Genomic DNA, 24,004 nt, shown 5'->3' on the forward strand with positions numbered 1-24,004 from the left:
GGAAGTATCTGTAGTACAGCGATTAATAGAAAAAGGCAGAAGTCACAGACTAAAGTTTACATGTGATGAACATTTACAAACTGTCTACCAACTGTGCAACTGTGGACAATTTACCTACCCTTTCTGAGCTGTATTTCCTTGTCTGTAAAACAGGAATAATCATACTTATTGTGTAGGTTGTTTCAGGATTAATCTAAGTGTTCCCAAATCACTTGCCCTCGGCACTCAGAGTAGGCGTTTCAACTGCTCTCTCCCCCTCTACGTCACAGACTGGGAAATGGGCCTCGAAGGGGCTGAGAGGTTTATTAGCGGTCATAGCTAGGTAACAGCAGCGCAGAAATCTAAACCCAGAACCCTGACTCCTCCGGCAGGCCAGGAGCCCTTCCTGCTCCCCATCGCGTTCGTGGGTGTCCGCAGGGCCATCCTGCCAGTACAGATTGGGAACTCACCCCTCACCCGACAGCACCCACGACTCTTGGAAGCGTCTGTCAATTACCGACGGTAACTACAGCGAGCTCTGGTCTTGGTTTTTTGCTATTTAGGAAAGGCAGGGGGTGGGGGGGTGGACAGTGCCGGCTCCTCGGGAGTAATTAAAGGTTGAAGGTAGTGTCAGGCTTCTGCTGAGCCACTCGGACTCCGCGGTTGTGCGTTCCGATACAACCACTGCGCGGCGGGAGAACCTCGGGCGGCGGAGGCCGGGCCGCAGCGCGCAGCCAGGTGGCCGGGGGCGGGGCCCCGGCGCGGAACCAGCGAACAGCCGGGCAGAGCTGTACTTTCCGGCCCCGGGGCGTGGCCTCGCCCAGGTATGTCGAGCCGCTTGGGTTTCACTGAAACTTACCCAGTTCCAGGGAGGCGCTCGCAGAGGCTCCAGCTGGGGGCCGGTGAGACGGTGGCTGACTTTCTCTCCGAGCGGCAAGTGAGACTGAGTTTCCAACTGGTGGCAGCGAATTCCCTGCCCGCCCGGCGTGGGGGCTGCTGGCAGGATGCGGAGCCTGAGCGCAGGGTGGCTGCTGGGGGGCGTCATCCTGCTGGCGGCCTCTGTCTCCTGCAATCGCACGGTCCTAGGTGAGAAACTTGGCCAAGGGAGGGCTCGTGCCGCTAAGGAGAGGGGATCCGGGGCACCATAGATGTTGGGAGCGGGGACAGGTGCGCGAAGGGCGTTCTGCAGCCGCCGCAGCCATTACCACCGCCCGCATCCTGTAGCCGCCTCTTGGCAGCTTTGAAGGGGGAGCTGGGACAACCGGAGAGGCTGTAGTCTGAGGACGGGAAAGGGAGGGAACGGAGTGCTCGCTCCTACAGAGTACCCAAAGGGCTTAGGCTTTGCGCCTCCGGTGGGTTTCTTTGCCAACACTAAAGTCATTAAGAAGCATTTAGCACACCCTTGAGACTCCTTGCGGCGGGTCCTGTGGGACCCGTGGAGTTAGCTAGTTGACAGCACAGAGGTGTGGTGTGGGCGGGAGCTCAGGGCCTGGGAACTTTCCCTTGCTTTTTGCATCCTCCCTCAACTTTTAGAACCCCCTGTTTGGGGTTGGACCATGGCGTTCAGGATGCACCCGTGGCCCGCAGCTCCTTGGGCAAGGTGGATGCCCAGGGTATGGACGTCAGGGCCGAACCTTGCTGGTATCTTGGGGTGACGAGCGCTCACCCCGAGTTTTCAGCCAATTGGGAGGATTAACGAATGGAACTTCTTGGATCCTGCCTTATTTTCGACCCAGTGGCCTTCCGGCCCCGAGTTTCCCGGCCCTTTGGTGCCACACTGGCTGCCCCTCAGGTCTGTAGGCCCGGGGCTTCCCACTCCGGGAACGGAACAGCTTGGGAGCCAACTGCGCTGCAGCCCGGTTCCACCGGAGTGCTGCCCCGGCTGTGCTGGAACTTGTCCAGCTGGGGGTGGGATCTCCTCGGCCGAGCAGGCTTCTGAGGGCGTGGTGGGCGCTGTTTGGCCTGGTGTCACACTATTGAGATGCTAACGGACACCCCACTGTTTCGGGCCGCCCGGGTAGCCTTAAAAGGGAAGCTTTAATTGCCCTACGAAATTCGCAAACCTGTTATAAAAGGCAGTTTCGCACATTTGTCCCGTTCTTTAAGACACTGTAAAAGAGCAAACCCCGGCGAATTTAGGAATTAGATTGGAATGTGATTCCTTTCCGTTTGGAGTTTCGGGAGAGGGCGTGAAGGTGGCAACGTGAAAACTGCACCATAGGTAGACATTTTGTCTGCATCAGAATAAAGACATGTATTTCTTTCCAGGAAGTATTGAAACTGTGAACAGCGTCTCCACTTACCATTGTCTTTTAAAGTTATAAACTTAAATCCGGGAGCAAAGCTTCATATGTACAATCATTTAAAGAAATAATATGTCAATCTTGGTGATTCCTCTCTTTAATGATTTAGCCGGTTTCTATAGGAAGCTTGAGTGTTTGGATTGTTCTCCTTTACAGAGTGAGCTGGGGCCGGGGGGATTCCTGGAGTATAAGGTAGACTTGATTTAACAACAACGACAACAAAATCAAGTTACTTGTTAACCAGAACTAATTAATATTGCACTTTGTTTTTTTCCCCTTCCCCTATGCATGCTTTTACTTCATGGCAGGGTGACTTGCCTAAAGGGTCAGTTAAGTACGAGTGAGACCTGTAGATGACACTTTCTTCCCACCTTGAAACTAAATTGACTTTGATTAAGAAATAGGGCATCACCAGTGTTTCTACGACTGACCCTCAGCTCCTCAGCACCCGCCTTTTTTTTGGCTCACCCCCTTTGGTTTGACCCTTCATACCTGCCCCTCAGGACACATACTAGGCTTGATTTTTCTCCCTAAATGTCTTGCTGCAAAAGACTGCCTCGTGGGAGTTCCTGTCGTGGCTCAGTGGTTAACAAATCCGACTGGGAACCATGTGGTTGCGGGTTCGGTCCCTGGCCTTGCTCAGTGGGTTAACGATCCGGCGTTGCCGTGAGCTGTGGTGTAGGTTGCAGACATGGCTCGGATCCTGCGTTGCTGTGGCTCTGGCGTAGGCCGGCAGCTACAGTTCACATTAGACCCCTAGCCTGGGAACCTCCATATGCTGCAGGAGCGGCCCTAGAAAGGACAAAAAAAAAAAAAAAAGACTGCATCATGGAATGGAGCTCCGTGAACAGTACAACCTTCTCATTTTACAGATGGGGGGAGCCAGCGAATGGGAGGGCGGGCAAGGAAATCTGTCTATCAGGTCCCTGCTTTCTCTTCCATCACCACGGTAATTGGTAGTTATTTTCTTGTAAATATCTTTAATCTGTCTCCCCATGGCATCACATGCCCCAGGAGGCCAGGGATCCCTAGTGGCACCTCCATCGTCACTGTCTAGCACTGTTTCATTCCCTAAAGAACCTCAGTAAATAGGGAATGCAGAATGAAGTGATGGGACTTGCCCCGAGTGACCAGAGGGCAGTTGATAGCAATTCAGCCTCTTCCGACAGCTTCTTTCAGGCACTTACTTCTTCCCATTGTGTCACAAACCTGAGAAGACAGTTGTAATATTCCATTTTTCGTTTGGAGACTGAAACTTGTGTTCTCTTTGTAATTGGTTTTTAATTGTTTAAGTCATATGTGATTACTCTAGGGGGAAAAAAATGAGCAAAAAAGGGGAGGAGGTAATTAAGTCACCCTCAGTACTCAAAGTAGCCACTGCTAACATTGGGGTTTATAACCTTTCCCATACTTTATACATCCATGTATAAAGTGTGTATTCGCAAATATGGAAAATCTTTCTGTACAAGTATGTGTTTATAGAAACATCACGTCGTGTCAGTAAATATAAAACATTTTTAATGACTCTACAATGTTACCGGAGGATGTATCATAATTTTTGATCGGTTGGTCCTCTGTTGATAGACACATGCGGATAGATCCTGTGTTTTGCTTTTTTATTTTTAATTTTTTTTAATTTTTATTTTTGGCTGCACCCTTAGCATATGAAAATTCCCAGGCCAGGGGTGGAATCCATGCTACCGCAGTCACAACCGTCAGATACTTAACCCTCTGAGCCACCGGGGAACTCCTAGTGTTTCGTAATAAGAGATAACCCTATAATGAATATGAAGATAGGACTTTAAGTTTGTGTTTGGTCCCCTTGCTGACCTTGTTGTTACTAATTAACCTTGATGGCTGATGTTTTAGTGACATCCGTGTTTGACTTTCTTATGGTTATAATAGCTGGGCAATGTTGAGTTCATCCTGAAAGAACACATGAAAATTAACCAAAGGGTGCCTAGGGAGGGGTACCTGGTAATTAAAGCTTTTTATGTTTTGATTCGTGCTGTCCAAGGTCAGGAGCAAAAGAAGATTTGGGGTGAGGGGGTAATAGGAGAAGGAACACAAAAGGAGAGTTAACACAAAATAGCTGCTCTGTACTTGCTTTGATAGAGAGGATGAGCCTTGGGAGGATGTGTAATAGAACAAAGAACAGAAAGTGTTTTTAAAGTTTTACATGCATTTTCCTCCCAAACTGTACACATGGGAATGGTTAAAAAAAGTGAAAAATCACCTGTTCTCTCCCCTCTCCAATCTCAACAGACTTCTCTATGCACAAATATATGTATGTTTTACATATAAAAATAGCAGGACCTGGAGTTCCCATCCTGGTACAGTGGTTAACGAATCTGACTAGGAACCATGAGGTTGTAGGTTCGATCCCTGGCCTCGCTCAGTGGGTTAAGAATCCGATGTTGCTGTGAGCTGTGGTGTAGGTTACCAATGTGGCTCGGATCCTGTGTTGCTGTGGCTCTGGTGTAGGCCAACAGCTGAAGCTCTGATTAGACCTCTAGCCTGGGAACCTCCATATGCCCAGGAGTGGCCCTACAAAGCAAAAAAAAAAAAAAAAAAAAAGCAGGACCATACTATGTATTTTGTCCTACAATTAATTTTTTTAAATTTAGTAGATCTATTCATGGTCAGTGTATATATATATATATATATATATATATATATATATATATATCTGTCCATACTTTTATGGGGAAATGTTATCCATTGTATGAATGCCTTAATTTGTTGAATTTATATTTTTTGTTTTTTTTTTGATGAGCATTTAGACTGATACTTTTGTTGTAGCACAATAAACAGTATTCTAGTGAATATCTTTAGACACACAATATTTTCATGACTTTTAGCTAGTATACATGCAGGACAAATTTCTAGCCATAAATGTATAGGTCATAGGGCAAGCACTCTTAAAATTTTGATATATTTTTGCCAAATAGCCCTCCAAATAGATTGTACCAATTTACACTCCTTTGGGAAAGCAATTCAAACAATATAGAGAAAAAGCAACCCAGGAAGTAAGTTCTCCTCCCAACCGCGGCCTGATTCACTCCACAGGCCGTTGCTTATAGTTTAGCGGGTATTTTTCTAGACTTCAGATTTGTAAACTAATTATAATTGTGTTCTATAGATGGAAGCATATTATTCCACCAGTTGCTTTTTTCAACTGACAGTATATTGTGGCTATCTTTACATTTCAATATTTACTTTTGAAAGTGGGAAGTGTAGTGTCTACCTTTTTTTTTTCTTCTTCTTTGGCTGCCCTGTGGCACATGGAGCTCCCAGGCCAGGGACCAGATCCCAGGTACAGTTGTGATATCCTCAACGCCCTGAGCTGAGCTGGGGATCAAACCTGCATCCCAGTGTCACAGAGATGCTGAGGATCCCATTGCGTCACAGCGAGAACTCCTATAGGACCTCTGCCTACTAAATGCTGGGGACTGTGCTAAGAATATGATAAGTTAGAATTGGGGGCTGATGAACATTGCTTATTTCTGATGTGTTTGTAATTGGGGTGCGAGAGGCTGCCTTGAGCCTCCATGGGTGTGTATTGTATACTGGAGCAAGTATTGATTAGGGCCCCCAAATGGGGATGCTTTTGCAGCCAGATTCTTGATATGTGTTTAAATTTCATATGTATGTTTATTTCGTCTTCACCCTGTAAAACAGAAATGATTTTATCTGGTTTATAGAGTTGGGAGCTGGGATAGATCACTTCTAGACAAGTTCTTTGAGGTTTTGGTGACCCGGATAGGACACTGAGGTGAAAGTCCATGCAGTGTGCTGAAAGGGCTTCAGACCCCTTTGAACAGCATCTCGACATTTGCCAGTGTTATAACTTGGCCGTGTTATGCTAAGCAGCATGCTGCTTGGGTGCTCTGTGACTGGTACAATGCACCTGGCTAATATGAATGGTGTTCTAGATTGAGACTATTCAAGGTTGTATATTGGAATATTTTCAAGGACTTTTTCTTTCTCTTTGAATCCTTCCCTACCTTTATTTTTTTTTTTTTTTAGTGTTTCTTGCTCTCCCCCCCATCTTTTATTTTAGGTTTTTTTTTTTTTTTTTCCATTCCCGTGGCATGAGGAAGTTCCTGGGCCAGGGTTCGAACCCACCACACCACATCAGCAACAGCATCAGATCTTTTTTTTTTTTTTTTGTCTTTTTGTCTTTTGTTGTTGTTGTTGCTATTTCTTGGGCCGCTCCCGCGGCATATGGAGGTTCCCAGGCTAGGGGTTGAATCGGAGCTGTAGCCACCGGCCTACGCCAGAGGCACAGCAACGCAGGATCCGAGCCTCGTCTGCAACCTACACCACAGCTCACGGCAACGCCGGATCGTTAACCCACTGAGCAAGGCCAGGGACCGAACCCGCAACCTCATGGTTCCTAGTCGGATTCATTAACCACTGCGCCACGACGGGAACTCCAGCATCAGATCTTGAACCCGCTCTGCCAAAGGTAACTCCTAGTGTTATTATTTAAAACAGATTTTGACCTCACTTTACATGGACCTTCCTGACCTGGTATGTATTTGTGCTTATGGCAAACTTTAGACCTTTGAAGGTAGAATATTATGGTGAATTCCCAAGTACCCTCACTCAGCTTTAATAATTATGCCCTAGCCTGTTTCTTGCCCTTCCTATGTTATTCTTTAACAGCTTTATTAAGATATAATTTGCATACCATGCAATTCACCTACTTAAAGTCTACAATTCAATAATTTAAAAAATATTCAGAGTTGTCTATCCATCACCCCAATCAATTTTAGAATATTTTTATTACCCCAGGAGGGCACCCCACCTACCCCACCCTTTAGCTGTCACCTCCTAGTTGCCCCATTCCCCAGCTCCTGGCAACTGGTAATTACTTTTTGTCCATGGATTTGCCTATTCAGGACATTTATTATAAATGGAATCGTACAGTACATGTTCCTTTGTGACTGGCTTCTTTCAAAAGCGTAATCTTTTCAAGGTTCATCTCTGTTGTAGCATGTTTCTACTTCATTTCCTTTTATTGCAAAATAATGTTCCATTGTATGCATGGACCACATTTTGTTTACTCGTTCAGCAGCTGGTAATTTCTTCTTTGGGGCTCTTATGAATAATGCTGTTAGAACATTCCTATACAAGTTTTTGTATAGACATGTGTTTTCATTTGTCCTGAGTATTTCCTTAGGAATAAGAATTGCCAGTCGGGTGGCAACTCTAAAGTTGATGAGCCATTTGAAGAACTGCCAGATTATTTTCCACAGTGACTGCATCACTTCACATTCCTACCAGCAGTGTTGGAGGGTTCCAATCCTTGTGTTATTTTGAAATCAATCCAGATATAACTTCATCTTAAAATATATCAGTATGGGGGGAGGGAGTGGGATGGACTGGGAATTTGGATTTAATAGATGCAAACGATTGCCTTTGGAATGGATCAGCAATGAATTCCTGCTGTATAGCACTGGGAACTATATTTAGTCACTTTTGATGGAGCATGATAATGTGAGAAAAAGAATGCATATATGTAAGTGTGACTGGGTCACCTTGCTGTGCATTAGTAAATTGACCAAACACTGTAAACCAGCTATGATGGAAAAAATAAAAATCATTAATATATATATATATATATATATATATATATATATATATATATCAGTATGTATTCATAAAAGGTGAGAATTTCTTTTTCAAGCATAACCATGTAATACCCAGTGACAAAAATTCTGTACTATAGCCATTATTCAGTGTTCAAATTTCTTTTTTCTTTTTAGGGCTGCACTTGCGGCATATGGAGGTTCCCAGGCTAGGGGTCAAATCAGAGCTACAGCTGCCGGCCTATACCACAGCCACAGCAATGCCAGATCTGAGCCGCATCTGCAACCTACACCATAGCTCACAGAAACACCAGATCCTTAACCCACTGAGCGAGGCCAGGGATCAAACCCGCATCCTCATGGCTCCTAGTCGGGTTCGTGAACCACTGAGTCTTGGAGGGAACTCCCAGTGTTCACATTTTTAATTGTCTCAGAAATATCATAAATACTACTTTAATGGTTTCAGTCAGGATCCAGATAGGGTCTACACATTACATAAGATTGATGTCATCTTTAAATTTTCTAATCTGAGTCCAGCAGTGCTACCTCTGCATCTCTTTCTTATTTTATCATTTGCCTTGTATTTTTTGAAGACTATCCTTTTACTGCAGCAGCTTCCACAGTCTGGTTTTTGCTGATTACATTCTTGTGTTATTTGACATGTCCTATTTTCACCTTTATTTCTATTCCTTGGGCTGTTGGATCCAGTTGTTGTTCAGATTTGGTTTGGTTGGTTTATTTATCGCAAGGTTACTTCACGGATGGTTTTTTCCTTAGGAGGCAAATAAGGTCTGGTCATTCTGTGATGTGAATCGCTATGGACATCCGACACTTAGATTTTCTTCCCTTTTGTAGAGCAAATTATGTAAGCTTTTTGTTTGTTTATTTTGGTACTGAGGGAAACGATGGCGTTTTCTTTGTGGTAATTAGAAAACCTTGGCATTCCTGTCATGCCTCAGTGGTTAACAACCCCCCGACTAGCATCCATGAGGACGGGGGTTGGATCCCTGGCCTTGCTCAGTGGGTTAAGGATCTGGCGCTGCCAGGAGTTGTGGTGTAGTTCACAGATGCAGCTCATATCCTGCATTGCCATGGCTGTGGTGTAGACTGGTGGCTACAGCTCCGATTTGACCCTAGCCTGGGAACCTCCATATGCCAAGGGTGTGGCCCTAAAAATAGACCCAAAATAAATAAATAAATAGGAAAATCTTGGTGGCTCTGGGATATATGTCCTAGCTCTCTCTCTTTTTTTTTTTCTTTTTTAATTTTTATGGCTACATCTGTAGCACATGGATGTTCATGGCCCAGGGATTGAATCCAACCTATGCCACAGCTGTGGCAACACTGGATCCTTTCATCTGCTTTCCTGGGCCAAGAATTGAACCAACGCCTCTGCAGCGACCCAAACCACTGCAGTTGGATTCTTAACCCCCTGTGCCACAGCGGGAACTTCTGTCCCAGCTCTTTGAATGGACGAGTCCTCAGAACATGGGTCTGCAGTCCAGCCACCATCCCTGCCACTCCTGTTTCTTTGGAGAGCTGGCGAATACTTTTCAGACCAATGGAGAATTTATAGGATTCTCTTACACCTCTGAAAGGTCTCCAGACACTGTTAATATTAATACAAATATTAAATCACTGGAGCACGGATTAATGCAAAGAGGGAGTTTCAAATGGTAACATTTTACATTTAAAATTTTCTGTTTGAGGAGTTCCCATCATGGCGTAGTGGTTAACAAATCCGACTAGGAACCATGAGGTTGCAGGTTCGATCCCTGGCCTTGCTCAGTGGGTTAAGGATCTGGCGTTGCCGTAAGCTGTGGTGTAGGTCGCAGACATGGCTTGGACCCCTTGTTGCTGTGGCTCTGGTGTAGGCCAGTGGCTACGGCTCCGATTCGACCCCTAGCCTGGGAACCTCCGTGTGCCTCGGGAGTGGCCCTAGAAAAGGCAAAAAGACAAAATAAATAAATTAAAAAATAATAATAAACAAAATTTTCTGTTTGAGAACAGATGTGTGGAATCCGCACAGGTTAGGTGGATCTCCATGGACTTCAGCGTGTAATCTCAGGTCAGGGCCTCAGAAGCACACATGGGACAGGAGTTAGAACCAGGGATTCTAGAAATGGTCCTCCTGGCATTGAATCCTGGCTCTCCTACCTAACAAATGGGCAACCTTGGGAAATGCACTCAAATTTTTTTTTTTTTTTTGGTCCTCCAATTTATGCATCTAGAAAATGAAGCTCTAATCCTAGTACCTACTCATAAGGTTGCTGTGCAAGTGGAGTGAGTGAGTGAATACATGTGAAGTGTTGGATGCAGTGCTGGACACACAATATGAGCCCTTACTAAGCGATAGTGCTTGTTGGTATGAACGGAGTTTTATTTAGGGTTGTCATCCCCCAATGTGCTGCTGGTGTGTGCGTGTGGTCTGGGCACTAACTGGGGCAGGATGTTTTGAGCTCTAAGGAGTGCTGGGCCTCTTGATTCTTCCTTGTTTACTTTGTCAGTGTGGCCAGCTGGGCTGCTCCAGCCGTCCCAGGTGTGTTGAGCACCAGGCCCGGGCTGTCTTTGCCAGGGACAGTTGGGGAATCTAAAGGAATTGTGACAACCCTGGAACTCAAGAAACCTATAATGTCATACAGGGACCTCCCCATTTTGGCTCTCAGGGCGAGTTCCACTAATGTTACCTGTCTATAAGTATGTTATAGTTCTTTTGAGCTATTCACAATGGGTTACTCAGCTAACTGGTTTGGAAAAACATATAAGTCGGTGTAGCAGGTGGTGACTGGCTTTCTATAAGAATAGAATAGGGAGTTCCCGCCGTGGCTCAGTGGTTAACGAATCCGACTAGGAACCATGAGGTTGCGGGTTCGATCCCTGGCCCTGCTCAGGGGGTTAAGGATCCCGTGTTGCCGTGAGCTGTGGTGTAGGTCGCAGACGTGGCTCGGATCCTGTGTTGCTGTGGCTCTGGCATAGACTGGCGGCTACAGCTCCGATTGGACCCCTAGCCTGGGAATCTCCAGATGCTGCAGCAGCAGCCCAAGAAATGGCAAAAGACAAAGAATAGAATGCGACAGGAGGTATTAGAGTGTACCCTTTGTGATAAGGGTAATTATCATTTTGTGAAACATATTCCGTTATAGGTATGTGTATATTGGAACTGGGTTACTACCTAGAATATATGTCTTATTTTAGATTATGGTCAAGTTTTGAAGAATACTGTACTATGTAGGAATGTTATTTTATTTTTTAATTTTAAAAGAATTGATGCTTTTAAAAAAATTATAAAATAAATTGGAACAAGGGATGGACCTAGTCTGTCCTAAGTGCCCTGAATTTCTGCAGCTGCCATAACAAATGACCACAAGCTGTTGTCTCCAAACAGCAGGAATTTATCCTCTCTCAGTCCTAGAGGTCAGAGGTCAGAAGTCAAGATGTGGGCACCTCTGATGGCTCTAGGCGAGAACCTGAAACCTGCCTTCTCCAGTTTCTGGAGGCTCTTGGCATTCCTCGACTTGTTCCTTGGCCATGCTCCAGTCTCTGCCTCCACTTTCGCATTGCTGTCCCTTTTCTGTCTTCCTTCTCTCTCAGGTGTCCCTCCGCCATTCACTTGTCATCGTTGGATTTGCGGCCTCTTGGATAATCTGGGGTGATCTCATCTGAAGGTCCTAATTACATATATAAATACCTTTTTTTTTTTTTTTCCTAGATAAGGTACATGATTAGAGATTCTAGACATTAGGACTGGGATGCTGTTTTGGAGGGGGGCTAGCCACTCCACTAAATGAAAAGTGAAGTATTGGTCCCTACACTCTCTCATCCTCCACCCATGCTAACCCCTGTTAATTCTTTGTAGAAAAACCTTAAGAGAAGTGGATAATCTTGCTGAACGCGGGTGCAAAGGTAGAAGAGGAAAAAATGATGCCTAAACATACAAGTTAGCAGATGAACTTATGAGTAGGCGTAACATCTTCCTTGGCATAATATGGTGCCAGGGTGAAGGGCATTCTGTTCCCCAAAGTTAAAGTAAGATCCTTTGATGTCCCTCACTCTCTTCTGTGGGTCCGTGAACCCTTGGTTGGAGCAGAAGGTCGGCTGGCTGTGCCATTCGTTTGAGGTTTCTAAAGTTGAGTTCCTAGCATTGGGATTAGAGCAGAAGTTGTTAGAGCCTGCCGCGTTACCTGCCTAAAAGTCAGAATACAAATTCGTCTGAACACAAATCATGCACCCACCCGCCCAATGACCTGGAGGCTGGAAGGCTTGCTGGCTTGCTGGCCTCCATGGGAAGACCTCCAGGAAGCTCACACAGAAGCAGGGGTCCCCAGCCCACAGCGGAGGCTGTCCTTGTGGCTGGAGAGGAACTAGGTCTTGTGTTCTTAGGAATCCTGCCGTGTCAGACTTTGAGCAAGAAAGTGACAGGCCAGGCTGGCTCCTATCTTGAGGCCAGAGTGAGATGGATAAGAACAGTTAGGAACAAATGAGTATAAACAGTTTGTAAAAATAAATTGAAATACTGTCAGTTTTTTTGAGATTCATAGAAACCAATGTTATGTTTCACGCATACTTCACAACTGTCCCCCGCAAAAATAAATAAATAACCGTTGTTAAAAAAAAGAAAAGAAAGAAAGAAATAAAAAAGGGAGTTCCCATCATGGTGCAGCGGAAACAAATTTGACTAGGAACCATGAGGTTGCGGGTTCGATCCCTGGCCTTGCTCGGTGGGGTAAAGATCCAGCATTGCCATGAGCTGTGGTGTAGGTTGCAGTCACAGCTTGGATCTGCTGTTGCTGTGGCTCTGGCGTAGGCTGGTGGCTACAGGTCTGATTCGACCCCTAGTCTGGGAACCTCCATATGCCATGGGAGCGGCCCTGAAAAGATTTGAAAAAAAAAAAAAAAAAAAAAAAAAGAAGAAGAAGAAGAAAGAAAGAAAGAGAAAAAAGAAAAAAGCAGCAAACAATCAAGACAAGAGAAATCCCAGTAATCCTATCACTCAGAGAAAGCCCCTGTAAGCATTTGTGTCCTCTTCATTCTGTCTTTTTTTTTTTGGCTTTTTAGGGCTGCACCTGCGGCATAAGGAAATTCCCATATGGCTAGGGGTCGAATCGGCGGCGCTGTAGCTGCCGGCCTATGCCAGAGCCACAGCAACGCGGGATCCAAGCCACATCTTTGACCTACACCACAGCTCACGGCAACGTCGGATCCTTAACCCACTGAGCGAGGCCAGGGATCAAACCTGTGTCCTCATGGATGCTAGTTGGGTTTGTTAACTGCTGAGCCATGACAGGAACTCCCATCTGTCTTTTCTATTTTTCTTCATTCACACAACACAGAAAGCTTTATTTGTCAGCATTGCCCCAGAGAAAGGCAGGCCCGCTAACATGCTGGCCCCTCCTGCTTCTCCCAGTGCACTCTCAGTCCATTTTAGTCCATCCTGCTTCTTTTCCTCCTCTGCCGCTGTCTCCTTTGCTCTTCTCCTCGAGTCTTTATGAAACATTGGCATGTGGCACCATCTTTTTCGTGACCTTCGCTCCAACTCTGCTGTCTTTATCTAAAGTGCGTGTGTTTGAACAAACCAGCATTACTGCGGCAACATTGATGTCTGCAATGACCCTTGTCCGTCTTGCCTTTCTTGTGCAGGAACCAGCAGACCCTCCAAAGGAAGAAGCCTCATTGGTAAGGCTGATAACACACCCCCTATCACTGGGAAAGGAGCAACCGTGGAACCAGGCTTTTCCGTGGATGAATTTTCTGCTTCTGTCCTCACTGGGAAATTGACTACTGTCTTTCTTCCGGTTGTCTACACGATCGTGTTTGTGGTTGGTTTGCCAAGCAATGGCATGGCCCTGTGGGTCTTTCTTTTCCGAACGAAGAAGAAGCATCCCGCTGTGATTTACATGGCCAATCTGGCCTTGGCGGACCTCCTCTCTGTTATCTGGTTCCCTTTGAAGATCGCCTATCACATACATGGCAACAACTGGGTTTACGGGGAATCTCTTTGCAAGGTGCTCATTGGCTTTTTCTACGGCAACATGTACTGCTCCATCCTCTTCATGACCTGCCTCAGCGTTCAGAGGTACTGGGTCATTGTGAATCCCATGGTGCACCCCAGGAAGAAGGCAAACGTTGCCATCGGCGTCTCCCTGGGAATATGGCTGCTGATTCTGCTGGTGACCATCCCCCTGTATGTCGTGAAGCAGACTCTCTACATCCCAGCCCTTCACATCACAACCTGTCATGACGTCTTGCCCGAGGAGGTGTTGGTAGGGGACATGTTCAATTATTTCCTCTCTCTGGCCATCGGAGTCTTCCTGTTCCCCGCCTTCCTCACGGCCGCTGCCTACGTGCTGATGATCAGGACGCTGCGGTCTTCTGCCATGGACGAAAACTCAGGAAAGAAGAGGCAGCGAGCCATTAAGCTCATCATCACCGTCCTGGCCATGTACCTGATCTGCTTCACGCCTAGCAACCTGCTGCTCGTGGTGCATTACTTCCTGATTAAAACCTGGGGCCAGAGCCACGTCTATGCCTTGTACATTGTCGCCCTCTGCCTCTCCACCCTCAACAGCTGCATTGACCCCTTTGTCTATTACTTCATTTCAAAAGACTTCAGGGATCATGCAAAGAACGCTCTTCTTTGTCGGAGTGTCCGGACTGTGAAGCAGATGCAGGTATCCCTCTCATCAACTAAATTCTCGAGGAAATCCAGCTCTTACTCTTCAAGTTCAACCAGCGTTAAAACTTCCTATTGAGTTTTCCAGCTCTTCCGATGGAGGTTATGCACGAGGATTTGGAGCCTGTTTAACGTTATGGGGATGTTTCTGTTGTTTTCCTAACCAAGCGGTCTCACCCCCTACTGTGTATATGCAGCATCTCTTAGGCTTGCTGGAAGTGTCCCTGTTTGCATGAGGAAAGTCCCCCAAATTAACGTAGATGTCAGTTTCAGAATTCCTCTACTCAGGTGCTCCCAGAAATGGGACTGATGGAATTTTTAGATGGTGGAGAGAAGGTAGAACCCCAATGATTTGCAAAAACTAGCCTTGGCGTGAAGACTAAGTTCTTTGCTGAAACTACATTTCTCTTATATCTGGGGTCAGTCAGAGCCACATTAGGAAGTAAGGATGATCAGAGATGATGGGTCCAAGTGGATTGGCTTTACAGATGAGAAAACTCAAAAGTGAGGAAGCCGCCCAGAATCAGGTTTGCAAGCAATGGCAGCAAGTCAGTACTGGACATTAGAGTTTGAATGGTCAATGCGGTTCTTGTACCATCTCCTCAGAATCATTGTGGATCTTGTTGAAAAATGCAGATTCAGGAATTCCTGCTGGGGCGCAGTGGGTTAAGGATCCAGCACTGCCACAACTATGGTGCAGGTTGCAGCTGTAGCTTGGATTCTGGCCCGGGAACTTCCACATGCCTCTGGCATGGCCGAAAAAGAAACAAAAATGCAGATTCATCAGACGCAGGAATCAGAGCTCAGAGTCTGGGGACATGGACCGGGAACCTACATTTTAACACGCCTCATGCACAGCAAAGTTTGGGAACCACTGGTCCGGGTACTGTTTCCACTTGGCAAGAGGCCATAGTAATTTTTGAAAAGAGAAGCAAGTGGTATGCTTTGTGTCTCGTTCATGATCAGCTAATAATGAAATCTGTTGTCTTATTAGGACTTTCGGTTATTTCTTCATTAATCCTTTGAGTTTTTGTATGTATCATGGTCACTTCATGGAAAATATAGTGAGGATTTTAAATGTGGAAAAATAAATTTTGTGTAATTTTTACTGACTTCAGTGAAATTTCAGGTTGTCTGAGCAATAGACTGTTTCACAGCTAAGACTAGCACTTACCACTTAATATTTAAAAAAAATTGTTATTGGGGTATTTATGGTCACTTTTTTTGACCTGTTATCAAATATAAAATTCTAAAACCATCACTGGGTTTGAACAACATCTGTTTGGAAAAGAACACTAAAATAGAAGTGATGTGCAGTGTAACTTTTTTTTTTTTTTTTGATCTTTTTGGCTTTTAAGGGCCACACCCACAACATATGGAGCTGCTGGTCTACACCACAGCCACAGCAACGCCAGATCCGAGCTGCATCTGTGATCCACACCGCAGTTCATGGCAACCCCGGTTCCTTAACCCACTGAGTGAGGCCAGGGATTGAACTGGCAACCTCATGGTTCCTAGTCGGATTGTTTCCGCTGTGCCATAATGGGAACTCCTGATGTGTAATGTATATCAAGAGCTGCTTGACGCCAGGCTGACTTTATACAGTTGTTGTATTTGTGACCTTTAAAATAATTATTTTATTGTATGACTGATTTGTAAATAACATGACTTATTTTTTACAATTCATCTCTAAATTGTGTGGTTTGGGCTTTTGTTTTTGTTGTGGAGGGAGGATGGGAGAGACGGGAAGCAAATACATCACTCTTAAGAAGAAACGAAAGTGATTCTCACAGCTTACTTTTTACATGAATTGGGCTGTATTCTACCCATTGCTCTGGGATCACTGTTTTTCATTGATCCCCATTTTAGAATTCTTTCCACTTCAATTTAAGGATTGACTTCCATTTCTAACAGCTACAGACTCTTTAACATTTCAGAAATATTGTGATATATTTAGCCATTTCCCTATCAATGGCTCCTGAAGTCGTTTCTCTCTATGGTTCCTTTTTTGTTCCCCTATTAAGACAGTGCTGGAGTTTCCCTGTGGCTCAGTGGGTTAAGGATCTAGCTTTGGCACTACAGGGGCTTGGGTTGCTTCTGTGGCATGGGTTCAGTCTCTGGCCCAGGAACTTACACATGCTGTGGACATGCCCCCCCCAACCCCGTATGTGTGTATGTATGTATTTATTTATATCACGTCCACAGCATGTGGAAGTTCGGTACACACACACACACACACACACACACACACACACACATCAGTGCAGACGTGCTGCATTGAACATCTGTATGCAGACATCTTTGTGAGTATTTCTGAAGGATGCATTCCTGAAAGTAGAGTGGACAGGTCAAAAGTCCATTTTAAATTCTGGTAACACTCGCCCAATTACCTTCTTCTAACAAAAAAAAGAGTATGTTTGCATCTATTTCCTGAAATGCTCATCCATCAGTCTTTTGAAATGTTACCATTTTGATTGGAAAAAAATCTCATGGTTGTTTTAGTTGGTACTGAAACAGCACAGCCCAGGGGCTAAGAGTACAGGTCCTGAGCTGTTGGGCAGAGTTGAATTCTGACTCCATCGTTTCTTTGTTTCGGTTACCTTAGGGAAGGTGCTTTGCTGTGCCTCAGTCTCCTCATTTGTAAAATGAGGATAATAGTATCTTCCTTATAGTAGTAGTGGGATTAAATGTTTGGCACATGTATGTGCTTGTAAGTTTTATGTAGCATTATTACTGTTCGTCTGTGACTACTGATGAGATTTCATTTCATTTCTTTCTTTTTTATTTTTTAAGGCTGCACCCGCTGCATGTGGAAGTTCCCAGGCTAGGGGTCCAGTTGGAGCTACAGCTGCCGGCCTACACCACAGCCACAGCAACTTGGGATCTGAGCTGCGCTGTGATCTACACCATAGCTCACGGCAATGCCAGATTCCCAACTCACTGAGTGAGGCCAGGGGTTGAACCTGCATCCTCACGGATACTAGTCGGATTCATTTCTGCTGCACAACGGGAACTCCAAGATTTCACTTCAGATCTGCTGTCTTTCACTTCATGCTAGATACACGCTGCCTCTCTTTCTGGCTCTGCTTTCGGTATCCTAGCAGGCTTTCTTACTGGGGTTGGTCCCATCTTACAAGTAGAAAAGTGAAAAATGGTGGACACGGGATAAAAGGCAGCAGAAACAAATGGCTCAGGGGGGTCCCACAGGTGGTATATGGGCTGATGCAGTGGAAAAATTTTTCTTTGGTTTGTGCCATTCCTATTTCATTTCATTTCATTTGCCATGCCTGCACATGCAAAAGTTACCAGGCCAGGGAAAGTATTCTCCCCAGGCCACAATAGTGACCTGAGCCACAGCAATGATGATGGATCCTTAACCCTCTAGGCCACCAGGGAAGTCCTGCCATTGCTTTATTAGTCATTTTTTTAAATTTATTTTACTTTTAGGGCTGCAGCCAGGGCATATGGCGGTTCCCAGGCTAGTTGTTAAATTGGAGCTACAGCTGCTGGCCTACGCCATGGCCACAGCAACACGGGATCCAAGCCGAGTCTGCAACCTGTACCACAGCTCACAGCAACATCGTTTCTGCTGTGCCACGACGGGAATTCCTATTAGTCATTTTTATGATACATATAATACATGCCGGTGGTTGTCACTACTGTGGCACAGGTTCGCTCCCTGGCCCAGAAACTTTTTTTTTTTTTTAACAAGTGGCCACACCTGCAGCATATGGACATTCCTGAGCTAGGGGTTGAGACACAGCCAGTGTAGAAGTAACACCATGTAGTTAGGTTGTAAGCCACAAGGGAAGTCTGCTGGCCCAGGAATTTCTGCATGCTGTGAACACAGCCAAAAAACAAACAAACAAACAAAAAAAAACAATAAAAATATGTTAAATAAAAAATTTACTTCTGTGCTACCCACGCCCATTCTTATCTCCCAGAGGGAACTAATTTTTACAATACTTTGTAGAAAATAGATGGACTTTATACTCTTATAGGACAAACAAATATGTATGTGTATATAAATACATATATGTGCGTGTATATGTCAACTTCTAAATCAATTCATAGGGACCTTGCTTATTATTTGCAGTGCCTAGGTAATATTCTATGCATGGATGATCATAATTTAATCACCTTATTGAAGAAGCATTTTCCTTGGTTCATTTTCACCAAGTCTGTGAATCTACAGTAAGACTGACTTGACAAAGAGAATCAAAAGAGTGTGTGTTTGCTGAAGCCAATGCTTTTCAAATTCTTCACAAAGTCCCTGTTCTCCCTGAATCAGGCCCATGAGGAGGTAGGAGGTACCCTGAGCGTGGACGTGCCTTGTAGGAGCGTGTCTTTGCTCTGTGTTCCCTGTCTTCCTGGTGTCTGATTTTTTTCTAAAACAATCTGAAAATTTGAATGTGTTTCACTCCACTTGCTCCACTGACTCAACGAGGGCGCCCTTAATCTGAAAGCTAATGGGAATCGGCACCCCCCGGTTTGGGACACATGCTAAACCTAAACCGGCTTGATGGGAGTTTGTTTTACTGGGCGTTTCCCTGTATGTTATTTCTGTTGTTTGCAGTGGGAGTTTCAGAGGTAATTAATTTCCCGGTTATAGAGATTTCCCAAATCCTCAGGCTATCATCTCATCAGTATGCATAGTTTAGTGACTACGACTTTGTTCCTGTTGCTTTAACCCTTTGCAGCCCTTGAGAGGACTGGAATATATTATCCAATCAAAGGTACAATTTGTATACTCCTCCCCTCGTCTCATTCATTAAAATCATGAGTCTGGGAATTCTTGTCGTGGCTCATCAGAAGCGACTCTCACTAGCATCCTTCCACAAGGATGCAGGTTCAATACTTGGCCTCACTCAGTGGGTTAAGGATCTGACGTTGCCGTGAGCTGTGGTGTAGGTCGCAGATGCGGCTCAGATCTGGCGTTGCTGTGGCTGTGGTGTAGGCCAGCGGCTACAGCTCCGATTTGACCCCTAGCCTGGGAACCTCCATGTGCCTCAGGTATGGCCCTAAAAAGCAAAAAAAAAAAAAAAAAAAAAAAGCAAAAAAAAAAACATGAGTCTGTGCTGCAGTGTGTGGATGTTGTCTTAAAAAGCGAAGTTCCTGCTTTCACATGAGTCAGAGGCAGTGTCTCGTCCACTCCCCACCCCAATTCTGAAAACAAACAAACAAACCTGAGAGATCCAGTCCTCCATTTTCTCTAAGCCTTGGAACGTCACCAAGATGGTTTTTCTGTTTAAATGTAAATAATTGGAGTCACTCAGGCCACATTTTGCAAGTGTCTTTATTGGGAGCGAATATGACACATTCTGTGGTTTGGGTATGAGCTGTCTTCGCCTCTACCTGTTAGTCAATCTGTGGGCTGTTTCCCAGTGTGTGTCTTTACTGGTGAGAAATCAGGCACAGCCAGAGTTAGGGCCACCTCCTCCTGCAGAAACCACAGCCTGAGCCCAGAGGCTCCAGGAACTCGCGTCAAGCCGTCAGCGCCCAGCAAGTGTAGGTGGTTCATTCACTCATCCCACAGCCTTGCACATTTTTGTCTTATTAAGCACAAATGATTAAATCAGGATTCCTCTTTAGCAGCATTCTAGTTATTAGATTAATGTTCTCAGTGAAATTAATATTAAAAAAAAAAAAAAAACCTGACGAGGAGTTCCTGTCATAGTGCAGTGGGAACGAATCCGACTAGGAACCACAAGGTTGCAGGTTTGATCCCTGGCCTTGCTCAGTGGGTTAAGGATCTGGCATTGCTGTGAGCTGTGGTATAAGTCACAGATGTGGCTTGGATCTGGTGTTGCTGTGGTGCAGGCTGGCAGCTGTAGCTCCAATTAGACCCCTAGTCTGGGAACCTCCATATGCTGCAGGTGTGGCATTAAAAAAAGCAAACAAACAAACAAAACCCCCAAAACACCCCAACGAATTCCTCAGTATTTGGGCTATTAGAAAGCCTTTAAAGAAGAGCCTGTTCTAAAGCTGCGTCTCAAGAGTGGGAGAAGGTCAAGGAAAACATGGAGGAGAAGGAGGCGTAGGCAGGGCTATTATTGTAGCTTCTCTTTCTTAATGTTGTTATGCTTAAATCTTACAAAGTTAAAAATTATAAAACTAAGTGGTTCTTACAAATATATCTGAGGACATTATAAGAGCATATAATGAAAAGTGGACATATCCCCTCCCTACCCAGCCAGAACCCGGTCATCCCTTTGTGTATCCTTTGAGATACTTTCTTCTCTTTTCTTTTCGGCCGTGCCCATAGCATGTGGACGTTGCCGGGCCAGGGATCAAACCCACACCACAGCAGCGATCCAAGCCACAGCAGTGACAATGCTGGATCCTTAACCTCCTGAGCCACCAGGGAACCCCCTCTTTGAGGTATTTTCTATGCGCATCTATGTACAGGTACCCTATATGTTTCTTTTTAAAGATAAAAGAGAAGTTATGGTATATGTTGTGTACTTATACATAATCAATTACCTCAAAACTTAGTGGCTTAAAACAATACACATGTACTAATGGGCACAATTTCCTTGGGTCATGAATTCAGGAGCAGGTTAGGCTTTTGGTTGTTCTGGCTTGGGGTCTGAGAAGGCTGCTGTCATCTGAAGGCATGACTGGGGCTGGAGAATCCACTTGAGTGAAGCTCCCTTTGAGGGCTGGCAGGTTGGTGCTGGCTGTTGGCAGGAAGTCTCTCCCCAAGGGCATCTCCACAAGCCTGCTCCAGTGACCTCATAACACGAAGGTTGGTTTCCCCAAGAGTAAGGGGTCCTGTAATATCCTTTGGAACCTAGCCTGGAGTCACACACTGCCACCCCCCCATAGTCTGTTGGAAACACAAACCAGCTCCAGTTTGCTTTGGGGAAGAGACTACATAGAGCATAAATACCAGTCGTTGAGGGTCTCTGGGGGCCAGGATGGAGGCTGGCTACCACACTGTGTAAACAGCTTGGACGTGATTTCCATTTCAGCCTTGTAGATTAACCTCAGTATTTTAAATGGTTGTATCCATTGTATGGGAATTCATTATACACTTTGAGGAGTTCTCTAGCTTTTAGGTGGTTTCCGGTTTTTTGCTATATTTGCATTGCTATTCAAGCATTCAAGCAATCTCCAGATGAGTATCTTTCTCTATCTTTGCATACTTGTTCACTCAATATTCTTCCACCATGTACTATAGACCAAGCCGTGTTTAGGGCAGTGAGGAATAGTGTGGAGAACAAAATAGACAGGATCTCTGTTCTCACTGAGTTTCTTTTCTTTTTCTTTCTTTCTTTTTTTTTTTTTTTTTTTTGTCTTTTTAGGGCCACACCCACAATATATGGAGATTCCTAGGCTAGGGGTCAAATTGGAGCTGTAGCTGCTGGCCTACACCACAGCTCACAGCGACACCAGATCCTTAACCCACTGAGCGAGGCCAGGGATTGAACCTGTGTCCTCATGGATACCAGTCAGAATGGTTTCCACTGAGCAATGATGGGAACTCCAAGTTTATTTCCTCATTGGACAAAGACCCCAAATAAGATCTAATAGTAAATTTTAAGAGACAGTACACACTAACAGTATTTTGTATTAGGGTATCTGGGAAGGTTTCTAAGAAGGTGAAATTTAAGTTGTACTCTAAAGGACAAGAAAGCCAGCCATGGGAGGATCGCACTCAAGGGCTTTATGGGAACTGGTGAGGGGAAGAAGTGTGTGAGCAAGTACATTGGAGAGATAGGCAAGTGCTGGGTAACTGAAGGAATCTGTAGTGGAGTAAGGATCTTGAACTTCATTCTAGGTGGGATGCCAGAGTGTTGTTTTACTGATAAAGAGTCACTGGCTACTCCAGAATATGGATTATAAAAGGGCAAGAGGGAAGCAAGAACAGTTAGGAAATGCCAACAATGCAAGCAAGAGATGATGTCAGCTTGAAGTAGGGTGATGATAAGAGATGGAGCGAAGGGAACTAATGTGAGCTGTGTGTTGAAGTTAAAGTCAGCTGATGTCAGGAGAAGAGAAATCCAGGAATTGAAGAGCATACCTAGGTGTTTCTCCATGGATCTGGCGAAATAATTAGGAGTGAGCAAGTTTGGCGGTTAAAAGTCTATAGAGTTCTAGGAGTTCCCGCCGTGGTGCAGTGGGTTAAGTGTCTGGTTTTGCCATAGCTGTGGTAGGTTGCAGCAGTGGCTTGGATTTGATCCCTGGCCGGGGAACTTCCATATGCCGTGGGTGTGGCCAAGAAAGAAAAAAAAAGTCTAGAGTTCTGTTTTGGCTATGACATCATGAATTTGAGATGCTTATCAGACATCCACGTAGTACATTTGAATATCTGAGTCTGGATTTTCTGTTAGAGTTTTCAGAGCCAGAGATACAAGTTTGAGTCTTTGCCATCTCACTAGCATTTAATTTTTTAAATTTTTATTTATTTATTTATTGTCCTTTCAGGGCCGCACATGCAGCATGTAGAGATTCCCAGGCTAGGGGTCTAATCGGAGCTACAGTTGCCAACCTAAGCCACAGCCACAGCAACCCTGGATCCTTAACCCGCTGAACGAGGCCAGGGATCGTACCTGCAACCTCATGGTTCCTAGTCAGGTTTGTTTCCGCTGCGCCACAACGGAACTCCTTACTAGTTAAAGCCAAGTTCTATTCTCTGTTCTGGGCAAGTGAATAGAGGAAGAGAAGGGGGCTGGGACAAAGGCCTTTGGCACTTAAAACTTTTTGAGCAGAAAGGAAGCCAGTAAAAGACTCGGGCCCCTGGAGCCGGAACAAAGTCCAGAGACTGTTGTCAGGGAAGCCAAGGGCATAAAGGAGAGAGGGGTCAATCGTGTGGAATATTATCACGAGGTCAAGTCAGATAAGAACAGAGACCTGAATCTTGGATCACACCCCATGGAGAACGCTGGTGACCTTGACCACGAGTCTCCGTGGTGTGAAGGTGAAAAGAAGCCAGAATGGGGTGTGTTCAAGGAAGAATGAGGAGTAAGGAGGGAATGCAGTGATAGACAATCCGGCAAAGCAAGTTGATTCGTGAAAGGGAGCCAAGGAATGTGGGGCGAGAGGCAGTGAACGTGATTCTGTTATCTCTGGAAAATGGCGATGGGAGTGACCCAGAGACAGGGAGAGAGGGAGGGTGGGAGAGTCTGAATTGGATATACTCCCTGTTCTTGTAGAAGTGATCTTTCTGGGTCAAACGGTTTGTGTAATTTGGATCATGATTAATTGCCCTCTTGGGTGGTGTCCCCGTTTACACATGGTCAGCAGCGTGTGCGTGTCTTTGAGCCACACTGTTGTAAACACGGCGTTCTCACAGTCTTAAATATTTACCGGTCTAAATGTCACAAATTTTGAGGGTAATGATCGTCAGAACTATGAGGACCTTGGGAGAAATGAAACTGTCTCTCTGCCTTTATTTCCTGTGTTCCTTTGGCTGTAGTCTTTTCTTTACCATTAAAGCAGTGCCGTTTGAA

The 24,004-nt window shown here is 45.2% G+C and overlaps 1 protein-coding gene across 8 annotated transcripts in view; it reads left to right on the forward strand.

Annotated features, from left to right (window-relative positions):
- F2RL1 (F2R like trypsin receptor 1) overlaps positions 1 to 16,243 on the forward strand; it is a 73,966-nt gene extending 57,723 nt beyond the window's left edge. For 6 of the 8 annotated variants that reach the window (XM_085013895.1, XM_085013896.1, XM_085013899.1 and 3 more), the window contains one exon: positions 13,517 to 16,243. In XM_085013895.1, coding sequence (XP_084870021.1) covers positions 13,717 to 14,628 — 912 coding nt within the window. In that variant the 5' untranslated portion in view covers positions 13,517 to 13,716 and the 3' untranslated portion in view covers positions 14,629 to 16,243. Of the gene's footprint in view, positions 1 to 262; positions 502 to 829; positions 1,066 to 13,516 lie in introns of those variants that run through there. The other 2 variants (XM_085013898.1, XM_003123713.5) reach the window with 2 other exon arrangements.
- Positions 16,244 to 24,004: the final 7,761 nt, after the last annotated feature.

The sequence above is a fragment of the Sus scrofa genome, chromosome 2 (genome assembly GCF_054392235.1).
Source record: "Sus scrofa isolate SSC_HxYL_T2T_F1_AM1 chromosome 2, Sscrofa_HxYL_maternal_Yorkshire_Landrace_v2.0, whole genome shotgun sequence".
Classification (NCBI taxonomy): Eukaryota; Metazoa; Chordata; class Mammalia; order Artiodactyla; family Suidae; genus Sus; species Sus scrofa.